Here is an 11801-nt window from a genome sequence, read left to right as displayed (position 1 = left end):
GGCTCCTGAGATCATGATTGTCACCAGTCAAAGGTAGATAGTACAACATGTGTTATAGTTGGTAGTAGAAAAATAGCATGTTTCATGTCATGTCCCATTGCTTAGTAACAACTAACTTCCTTTTAAATAACATATTCCTGTACACCTAAATTCAAAGCTAGCTCCTACCAGACTCTGTGTATATAGTCTGTGTATATCCCTCCCACTAGCTACGTCGCAGGTAAACGCCCCTTCTCAAGCCTTTAATTCGGTTTGATAATTGAGTATCGAATCGTGGGGAAGTGGGACTGCCTGTGTTTTTTCCCCCCCTTTTTACTAGAAGGGTGAGTATGATTTTTCTCTATATTTCATTTGTGAATATAAAAATCCCCCTTAAAAAATATATATATATATATATATTTTCATATGAGGAACTTCCACCTCTTGAAAGCCATATCGGGTTCGTTAACTGGGTGAGAATTAATTTATTTAGCAGCGGCAACTGGGAGGGTTTATAGACTTAAAGAGGCGGGAATTAAATGTTCTCTCTAATATACTCCATTGATTTGTACATAGCCCCTGAAGGAGGAAATGAATGTTGCAGAACAGTAAGAAATGGTTTGGATGTGAAAATGCATGCATGCGCTTGGCTGATAATGGAGTTTAACATAATATATGAGGCGAGTAAATTTGCTATGCGTGGATGTGATTAGCAAAAACCCACACTGTATTTTTGTATACGCATTTGTTTGGATTCTTATTTTTTTATGACCTCTAAAACGACAGGCTATGTATGTGCAGCACGTCTGGAAGCTCTAACCGTCCATTTCATGTGACAGGTGCAGGTTTAATTCTCCGTTTCCTGTGTGTTCACTGGGTATGCATTCTGGGAATATGGCAGCTATAACCCTATCGAACAACGACTTTGATGTCAATACCTTTGCGTTACCTCGGCTGGTTCTATAACTTTATATTGTTGCTTGGATGGGAGTTATTACTGTTCCAGAACGTAGCAAATTATAACGTTCGATTACCAGGGAGAATCCCCATCTCTTACCAGATTGCCTACCGCTAAAGGTTTATAAAGGATTATCTGTGGCTATGTGTCTCTCCGTCACATAACCACAGACTGTCAAAATGAAATCTATAATTGGCTAGCAACAGATTTAATATTATCGAGAGCTCGGTGTGTTTCTGTTCCATTCGCTTTCGGGGCGGCAGATGGAGGACTGAATATTTTATAAAGTGCAATTGTCATAAATAAAATAATAATGGAATGACAAGTTGCTGTTTACATATATTTTTTTTTATTCCTTGAGTATATCCCTATAATGAATTTGTGTCTAGTGAAAGAGTTGTGCAAATTTACCTGGTCACAAATGCAAGGCACTTTAATTTTTGTCTTACACCGATGTGCTTAATCAGTGTGAAAACCATACTGTACCTTTCTGGATTTTACACCATTGAATAAAGTATCACAAATCTATTTTATTTTTTTCTTCAATGAAATGCTCCCATTTTTCTTTTTATATTTTGCTCTGGAGAGTATATATTTTTTTATCTATGTTGCGTGTGCCATGGACACGACAGGCTGGCAGTGCCTAATAACTTGTATAGTGACATAAGCACCCTGCAGCTGGTAACATTGCTTCCAACTTCGGATGAATGGCAGAGTAAAACTCTTACATTTGAGACAGTCTGATTAGTGTAGTGTTTTGCTGCACACGCACACTTGCCTCCCAATGCTTTACTATGGGAAAGCATTAATTTGCTGAGATAATCAATTTTGATGATCTTGGGTAAGGAGGCAAAGCTTCCCCACAAAGACTAGGGATCGGAGGTAGAAAAGTCAAGTTAACTTTTTTTTTTTTTTTTTTTCTGCAGGTGTTGGTAAGTCACCTTAACGTACTAGACTAGAGTGTTTGTATTCCTAACATTGTAGTGTTCCTTTTAACCCCTTAAGGACCAAACTTCTGGAATAAAAGGGAATCATGACATGTCACACATGTCCTGTGTCCTTAAGGGGTTAAAAGCCTGTTTAGTAGCATATGAATTTGTAAGCTCTATTAAAGGGAAACTCCAGTGCCAGGAAAACAATCAGTTTTCCTGGCGCTGGAGGTACCCTCTCCCTCCCAATCCCCAGTTACTGAAGGGGTGAAAACGAATAGGATCGGAGTTTCATTCATATGAATAAAATTCCGATACGAACAAAGTCCCGAATTGCGTCCTAACACGAATGAAGAAACTGTTCTCATTATGTTAGGACTCAATTCGGTAGTTTTGCTGGCGTTCTGTCTAAATGACAGGACGTTCGGGAAAAGTGAAATGAGGCTTTGCGGGAACACAGAGGAAAGGTGAGAATTGTGGGGAAATTGTTCTGACCACCTGAAATGAAGCACAGTTTGCTCCTACGCTGGTCAGAGATGGCCAGGCGTAGGAAACTTCCATAAGACAAATAGTCACTGCTTTGTCTTATGTTTTAAAGAAAATTAGAGCAGACGGGAAGAAATGAAGAACAGATCCTGAGAGAGGAAGAGAAGAGGAATCAATTAAAGAAAGGTAAGTTCGGCATTACAGTAACGCTTTAATTCTCTGCCATTAGGACTATTGCATTTTAATTTAGAATTTCTTATCTTATAGCTGTGTTAATACAAACAATCAGATACCTAATGGAACACCACTCTGTGCACCAGTAAAGACACTCCAGCTTTTAGAAATTAGATATTTATTTTTCACTTTCATGGATCAGCAATACTGTTGCTATTACCCGATAAGGAAACCATCTAGAACGTGACTTAATTGGATACATTACCTATTGAAACTATATCCATAATTGATACTTGGCGTGTAACACTTATCCCATACGGGATTGATCACACTGGGGATCTACACAATAAGGTTCGTCATCCGGTTATTTAGATATGCCACTCTTAATTGATTTTTGGCCACCAAATAGTGTGCCGATATTAAGGTACTTGTACAATCTGTCCGCGGTGACTTTATGCCTTTCTCCTCCATCTACTTCTTTATAACATGTTTATACCTGTAAGAATAGATGGAGGAACGTGAGATGTTTACATATTTCTTCAATCATTTGTGAAAAAATTCTGATGTATAATTTACGTCTATTAAATGTTTGTAACTGATTGAGACCATCTTGATTTAACCTATACTGTCAGTAGTGATGGTGTTACCTCTAAACTGAATGTTCGATGTATAGGCTGTCACAACCTTAGTCTATTAACATCTCAAACCAGTTCCTCTTTTGTTCAGCTTTGAAGGGGTTACATTTTAGGCTAGAAAGGGATGATTACCTCATCCTAAATTAGCACGCCCATCTACCGACACCCTAACTGCAATATGGCTGGACAATTAATCTACCAAGTGAGTCTCTTCCTATATAAGGGGGGCCACACACAGTGACACTTTTTCACCTGACAAAGGTGCACATGCTAGTGCACCGAAATGCGCGTCGTTCTGAGTGGGTGTTGGGCACCCATCACCTATGCACTTGGTATGTCTTTTTAATATAGACATGTAGCGTTTTCACTGATTTAATTATTCTCTCACTCTTTTTATTCTGTCTCTACTAACTAGCTAGCTTACCAGGGAGAGAGGCTTTTTATCTTACTGTCTTACAAACTTTCTAATTAATCTTTGTTAGGATGGTATATAACTTCTTAGATATTGTCTATTGATTTCGGACACTCCCACCAATAGGGTTTTTACTCTCCCCGTTGTATATTTACTTTACTATATTCAAGATTGGGGTCAGGGCAAATCCTAGGCTAAGACAAGCCGTTTAATAAAGCTACCATTAGTTTAAGCAATTTACTGGATGACCTTATGCTCCCATGATGAGTTAGTGGAGAAGCCTTACAAGGCTAGTCATTTTCCTATTTTGTTTCTAGTTTTGAGACTTGCCTACTATCCAGCTTTCACTCACCCAATTTGTTGTGGTTTGAGTGACTACAATTTTTTTTTCTTGTTTCCCCAGCTGTGTTAATAGCCTTAATTCCCCTCCACCCCCTCTCCTGGGACGTATGTGTGATTTAAAGAGCAGGAGAAAAAAATACTTCTAAAGCAAGTTAACATCTGACTGAAAAATTAAACTTTTTTTTTTTTTCTTTTTCATGTAGACATTGCGAGTCATGGACATGTAAGGTGTGACTAGATTTGCATTAACTGAAACTAGTTATTTAACTGCTAAATAGAACTGCTTAATTAAGCTAAAGTTGTTTTGATGCTTATATTATCCCTTTAAGTGTAAATGCTGACCCAACTTTTACCAGTTTAACCCTCTAATATTTTCTTTTACAGCCACAGTTTTTTCTAAACAAGCAAAGTAACACATTAAATAAAGTCTAAATGGGACAAAACCAACCATGCTGCATTGCACTAATGATATCAGGAAGTAACTTTACCTGTTGTCTGCTTGAAATCCAGGCCAGGTTAATTTATAAAAATGTAAATTTCTATTGAAATCTGCACTTTTTGCAAAATGAAGAGGACACACTCTTCACAAATAAAGTTTTTTTTTTTTTTTTTTTTTTTTAGCAAGCTAAAAGTTGTTCAGGGATCTGGAGTGACCCTTTAATCCAGAGGCGTAAATAGAAACCACAGCGCCCGGGTGCAAAAATTGCCATGGGGCCCCTCCATACGTCCCTGCACCCCCACACATGCAAACAAATAGATACACACCCAGTGCCCCCTTAGTGACCAGACCGTTTTTCAATTTTCTTACCGTTTAGGACCAGGGCTGTTTTTTTACATTTCTGCGGTGTTTGTGTTTAGCTGTAATTTTCCTCTTACTCATTTACTGTACCCACACATATATACAGTTTTTCTCGCCATTAAATGGTCTTTCTAAAGATACCATTATTTTCATCATGTCATATAATTTTTTTTTTAATTATAAAATGATGGAAAAAAACAACAAAAACTTTTTTTCTAACTTTGAACCCCAAAATCTGTTATGCATCTATAAACCGCTAAAAAACACCCGTGCTAAATAGTTAGTAAATTTAGTTGTGACTGATATCTGTCAGGAATCCCTGAATAACCCTTCACATGTATATATTTTTTAAAAGAAGACAACCTAAGGTATTAAACTAGGGGTATTTTGACTCTCTTCATGCAACCATTTTACCAACAGTCTATGCCAAATTTTAATAAAATTAATAATTGGCGATTTTTTTTTTTTTTTTTATTTGACACACACAGCATTTATAGAATACATTGTGACAGACCTCCCTGTCTCTAGATTTTACAGTTCTTTGTTCCCTTCACCTGTTTGTTCGGTGAATTACATCCACCACATATGTTCACTTTGTCCAGTTCGAATACCGTTTAAAATTTACTATTTGATATTCCTGAAAGCGGTCTAAACTATACCCCGGTGGCATTTCGGCTGCGTTCGTGGGAACTGAGCACTTTCAGGATATGTTGGGTGCTTACACCCACGCTATCCGGGGATATAGTACTTGAAGGGATCTCACTGTTAAATATATATTTTGAGATTTTTATTATGCTTGTCCTGGACCTGAGAGGTGATTATGGGTGTGCTTATGTTGCTGTCCCCTCTCAGGTCCAGTGGGGAATGCCACTGGAATGTGTCACCAGAAACGCCTTGCATAAAAGGCCAGCTGTGGCTCCCATTAAAGCAGTTCCAGTTTTATCCTCAACACAGAGCCTTGTTTTGTGTCTGTAGGGAACAGCTATTCCACTACGTTTTAGGATTCTCGCTTCCAGGATTATTGCGGCTCTAATCACACTGAGGGGAAAATAAAAAACGTCTCTGGCGGCAAAACCCCTCTTTCCATCGGGGTGTCTGCCACATACGTGTACTGAGAACTTCAAAGGCTCACTATAGGGTCAGTTACACAAACATGTATTCATGACCCTATAGTGTTAAAACCACCATCTAGCCCACATGGGCCCCTCATGCCTCCATAAATATAGTAAAAATCTTACTGTTTACAAGCCTGAAGCTATTACTCTGCATGCTGTTGACTCAGAAAAACAAGCAGTCTGCTTACATCATCAGAAGTGGTAGCCTGATCCAATTACAGTGCTTCTCCATAGGATTGGCTGAGACTGACAAGGAAGCAGATCAGGGGCAGAGCCAGCATGATTCAAACACAGTCCTGGCCAATTAGCATCTCCTCATAGAGATGAATTGAATCAATGAATCTCTATGAGGAAAGTTCAGTGTCTGCATGCAGAGGGAGGAGACACTGAATGTTTGGATGCATTTTAGGCAGCCATGACCCAAGAAGGATCTCTAACAGCTATCTGAGGAGTGGCCAGTGAAGTTCTCACTAGGCTGTAATGTAAACACTGCATTTTCTCTGAAAAGACCGTGTTTACAGCAAAAAGCCTGACGGTAATGATTCTACTCACCAAAACAAATTCAATAAGCTGTAGTTGTTCTGGTGACTATAGTGTCCCTTAAGTGTTACTGCCAAAACACCCCAATATGTGTTCAACATATTCCTACCGCACATATTTACACACACTGAATCCACTACACAAACAAGCAAACCGCATCCACTACCCACACTGCATCCACTACACAAACACATTTCATCCACTGCGCACACATACACACACTGCATTTAGTAATCAAATACTGTCACTGCATCCACTACACACACACACACACCTACACATTCTTGAAAATATATAAAAAAAATTCTGACTGGTATGTATATTTTGTGCATTTACCACTTAATTTTTTTTTTTTTTAAAAGTGCAAAAAAAATAAAATACGGTAAATGTAATATTGGTCGGCTATCGGCCTGAAAGTTCACAGATTATCGGTATCGGCTCTAAAAAAAGAATCAAAATCGGCCGACCCCTAGCTAAAAGACCTTTATTTAGAGGGTGTGCATTCCAGTTTTCCAACATGGAATCTTCACATCTGGTTATCATGCACCCATGTCCTATTTGGGACATTTCTGAAGCCGGGTAATACGAATTCCCTTATCAAACCATATATTTTTGAAAATTAGACACCATATGGTATTTCAAATGATGGTATTTTAACACTTTTCATGCACTCGTTCTACCACCAGTCTTTGTCAAACGTTTGGGTAGTCATTTGTTTGTGCTATTTTTCTCTCACATTGTACTTCAGGCATGGATTCTCAGTTCCTGTTATGTGTTACTGACAAAATACACCCCAATATATGTTCTTCTGAGTACAACAGTACCCCCAATGTACAGGTTTTATGGGTTTTTTGCAAACTCACAGGTAGGAATGCACCGAATCTAATTTATTTTTTGAATTTTTTTTTTTTTATAGATTTAATTTTTGTAGTGCATAGTTTAACAGACATGCTTACATTGACAATTCAGATGATTATATATCACAATAAAAGATAGTAATGATAACATGAAAAGTCAAGAATACTGAACTTGGGAGGGGACGGGGGGGAAAGAACATCGGGAATCGGTTAACAATGTCTGGATTTTTCAATTCCGATCACAACCCTGCCAGGTGGCTAAAATCTCAAATGCTTAAAATCCACAGATTTAAAAAAATAAAAATCCAAACCATTGAATATATTAATAAACTTAGGATTGGTGTGGACTGAAGAGATGGCGATATTACATCTGAAATTACCACCTCTACCGAAAAGCAAAAGATGGTTTTTGATCCATATATTATTAGCTTTCAAAGGCTCTATTGCCACAAACTGGAAAACTTCTTCTAAGGTCGAATTGTGGCCTAAAATTAAAGAGCGGGTCAAATTTCAGAGCAAAATGGAACGGGAAATTGCTTCTAATTTTTGTGTCAATGGAGAAAAAGTATGTATCTGGGACAATTCTTTAAATATCTTAGGGTTGACGTCATAAATGGGGAATTGACACCCAGAGCTAACCTGAGTTGAGTTTTTTTTTTTTTTTTTTTTTTTTTTTAATTGTCTCCCCTCCCTTCTCTATGCTACCCTGCTCTAAGGTAATTTAGGTAATGTAATTATCTTCATATTGTATGTAAATGTCAGTCTAAAATATGTATGTAATTTTGATATAACTTATAAGATAATGAATTATGTATTTCTTTATATTTTGAAAACCAATAAAAATGTATTTTTCTTTAAAAAGGAAAGAAATATTAATACATAGACTTCATTGTGCTATATAGTTTCCTTCCATTGCCTCTTTGCAATAATCTAAATCACTAGTCAGTCAGGCTTGATTTAAATCATAGTTTTCTACATAAAGACTAATTCTTGCTGGTATAACTTTAATATGCAAGTAGATGAAGATTTTTAGAATAACAACTTTTCATATTAGTTTTTTTTTTTTTTTTTTATCCCCACTTTAATAGGTTAATCCTTCATATTTGGACACCTTTTCTGTTGTACTTAGGAAGGAGAAAAATAATCATTACCTTAATAACAATTTAAATAGATTTATTCAACTGAAACAATAACATTATAGCATATGTTATTTGCTTAAACAAACATCCATATTTGTTAACTAATTTGGCTAAACAAAATATATATTTTCAGAAACTTTGACTGTCAGCCCAGCCTACACATGAAAAACTTAAATACTGTCCGCTGTAGCTCACTCTTCATCTTCTTCTTTGTTCATAATCTGGAAAAGAAAAACAAGCTTTCCTGCTTTATCGGGTCCCAAACGATTTCTCAATTTAGAATGAATGAGTCCAAAGGAAGAGAATATTCCTTCAACGCCTGCAGAAGAAGCTACTGCTGTTAAAAGTTAAATCATTACTTAAACGGCCTCTAAATCCAAGTGCTTAAGTAACTTCCACCAGTTCACTGGTGTGACTTTCTTTAAAATATCTTCAGCAAACATATGAATGGTTTCCCCTTAGCTTTGAAGTTTATTATAGTTGGCATTACAGATGGATGATTGCTGGATACCCATGTCATAGCTAACTCCTCTTCCTCAGCACTGGAGGGTCCCTCTCCCTCCCACCCCCCATTCCCCGGTAACTCAAGGGGTGAAAACCCCTTCAGTCACTTAACTGAGGCAGCGGAGATGTCCCTCGCCGCTGTCTCCTCCTTCGCGCTACTCCTCCTCCTCATTGTGTCGGCCGGTGGGCGAGACTGATCCCGCCCACCGGCCAAGGAGACCTCATGCGCATTACGTAAATAATTTCAATGCTTTCCTATGGGGCAATGAGAGACGCTGGATATCCTCACACAGCGTGAGGACGTCCAGCAACGCTCTAGCGCTATGAAGGAGGAAGTGACCTCTAGTGACTGTCTAGACAGCCACTAGAGGTGGAGTTAACCCTGCAAAGTAATTATTGCAGGGTTAAGAGTAGTGGGAGTTGGCACCCAGACCACTCCAATGGGCAGAAGTGGTCTGGGTGCCTGGAGTGTCCCTTTAAGTTTTGACCCTGGTACTGGATATTGACAATATTTGCCAAAAAATTAGCTGAAGACAGTACTTGTCCCATTCATTTCTTTTTTTTTAATGCTTTTAATTTAATTCTGTCCATGTGTAGTTCTGTTTTTAAGTGTTCACTCAGTTCCTTCCAAATTTCAACAGCATCAGCAATAAAACGCCAATTTTTCTGTATTTTGTTTAAAGCTTCAGAGATGGGTTTCAGGATGCTCAGCATATGTTCAACATTTCTCTTAAGCCCAATGTTGAGGATTTTGGCCGTGATTTTGTTCACAAACTCATCAGAATAGTCCAGTTCTGGGGGGGCAAAGACTCATCGTGCTCATTCACTTATATCTATCTCTCAGGGCAAGCATCTTATACTCAAAATATAAACTTATTTTTTTCCCTCCAGATTAGAGGCAGTGCTTTACAACAGGGATTTCTAATCTGGAGGGGGAAAAACAGGCAGGCAGTCCCCAATTGACATTTTTATTTAGACTTTATCCTTATGTTTACATAACTAATATATTTTGCAAACTTTTTTGGTGTGCATTTCTATATCGTTTGTGTTGTGTTCGGTACTGCTGGAGTAAAATATTGCATCTACTTTTGATTTTGTTTGCTTCTTGGCTTTTAGGTGTACATCCCCCCCCACCCCCCCCCCCCCCAAAAGTTATTTTTTTAGTTTTTTGCCCTTTTCATTCCATGCTATCCGATCTCCGCTCTTTCTCCTCTTTCAATGATTACCCATTTACAAACTCTCTTTTTTCCCCAGTCCATTAATCTTATATGCACTTGTATGATCCATAAATAAGGACACCTATTTAAGCTTTTCCTACTTTCTAAAGACATCCTTGGTTCTATGTGTTATTGTTCATAAAATAAAGCCCTGCTCTCTAACTTCCACTACTCTTGTTCAGCCCAAAAAAGAAAATTACGGGCACAATCACAAATGCCATTTGTACAACGGAAGTTTTTTTTTGTTTGTTTTTTGTTTTTAAGTATCGCTCCAATGCCCATGAAAGGGCTGAGTTCACCTGCCATGTCAAGGCAAACCTCTTAGATCATTCCTACGCTGATAATTCGGCTTGCGGTTTTCAGCTAAACAAAATCTCTGATATAGAAAAGGGTATTTTTATGAACCTTCCCCCCCCCCACTACACACTCTTATTAACCCTTAAAAATGACCTATTAACCATATCAAATTTTGATATCTCTGCTCTTGGTCTGGCAATAAAAATGTAATGTTGCTTATCTCCTCTTCTCTTCCAGAAATTCAGACATGAGTGACACAAAGGTAAAATCTTCACCCAAAGGAGTAACGGCAGATGAGGGCTCATCAGAGAAGCGTGGTAGAGGGCGCCCACGGAAAAAAACCCAGGTGAGAATAGTATGTATGTGTGTGTGTGTGTGTGTGTGTGTGTGTGTATATATGTATTTACACTTGGGAAAGGATAGTCTAATTTATTTCTTCAGTATTGCAATATTGACTATCAGTGTTCTCAATCTGTCCATGCCATTCACGTTACACAAATTCACACCTGGTGATAGAGAAGAGTAATTGCAGGATGTAGGTGCAAGCAAAGCCGCATTGTTTAGAAAAGTGCTCAAAAATGTTTTGATGGGGGGGAAAAAAACATGCTGATCTTTACCAGCCAGGACTGCCCTTGTACAAACTAAAACATCATGATACAGAATGATTCTGAATTTCAGTTGCATACCATGGGTTAATTTCTTAAAGGGATACTATAAGTGCCAGGAATACAAAGCTGTATTCCTGGCACCATAGCTCCCTTGGCACGGAGTCCTGGCTCTGCCCACTCCGATGGCCCGCAATGTGCGGGCGCTAATGCGCATGCACGGCTAATGTCGCCCACGCATTAGACCTCCCCATACGAAAGCTTTGAATCAATGGGGAAAAATCTGACACTGGATGTCCTCATGCAGAACGTGACCAAAGGTCTGTTTCGACTCAGGAAGCCCTTTAGTGGCTGTCTGCTAGACAGCCACTGTGGGCAGACTTAGAGCTGCAATGTAAGCGTTTCTCTCATTGCCGCACTAAGTGCAAAAGGGACATTGCACCTAGACCACTTTAATTAGCTGAAGTGGTCTGGGTCCCTACGGTGTCCCTTTTAATATAACTTTCTAAATAAGCATAATTTAACTATTTTACATGAGCATTTGTGGGACACATTTGAAGTTTTTTAGTTACTTTATCTCCCAAGTTGTCATGGTGACTCGGAATTGTGTCCTGGCACCTGGGTGTTTGTCAGCCCGATCAGCTCCCGAGGTGACCGGCTGACTGAGAGCGGTGGATGGAGCCGGGGAATTGTAATCTTCTTGCTCTGCTCCTCACACACTATTGTGGTGCCCGGTCCCGGAATATGATGTCACTCCTGCCCCAGCATCCCTAAACAGCCGGGGAACAGAGCAAAAGCAGAATATTCAAAGAG

At 38.7% G+C, this 11801-nt stretch overlaps 1 protein-coding gene across 4 annotated transcripts in view; it reads left to right on the top strand.

The window, feature by feature from the left end:
* The first annotated feature begins 231 nt into the window (after positions 1–231).
* HMGA1 (high mobility group AT-hook 1) overlaps positions 232–11801 on the top strand; it is a 28885-nt gene continuing 17315 nt past the window's right edge. The window contains exons 1-2 of one of the 4 annotated variants that reach the window (XM_063453100.1): positions 232–323; positions 10621–10729. In XM_063453100.1, the coding sequence (XP_063309170.1) occupies positions 10631–10729 (99 nt within the window). In that variant the 5' untranslated portion in view covers positions 232–323; positions 10621–10630. Of the gene's footprint in view, positions 324–544; positions 588–2468; positions 2539–3436; positions 3494–10620; positions 10730–11801 lie in introns of those variants that run through there. The other 3 variants (XM_063453096.1, XM_063453103.1, XM_063453105.1) reach the window with 3 other exon arrangements.

This window comes from Pelobates fuscus, chromosome 1, assembly GCF_036172605.1.
Source record: "Pelobates fuscus isolate aPelFus1 chromosome 1, aPelFus1.pri, whole genome shotgun sequence".
Lineage (NCBI taxonomy): Eukaryota > Metazoa > Chordata > Amphibia > Anura > Pelobatidae > Pelobates > Pelobates fuscus.
This window is presented reverse-complemented; position numbering and strand designations above follow the sequence as displayed.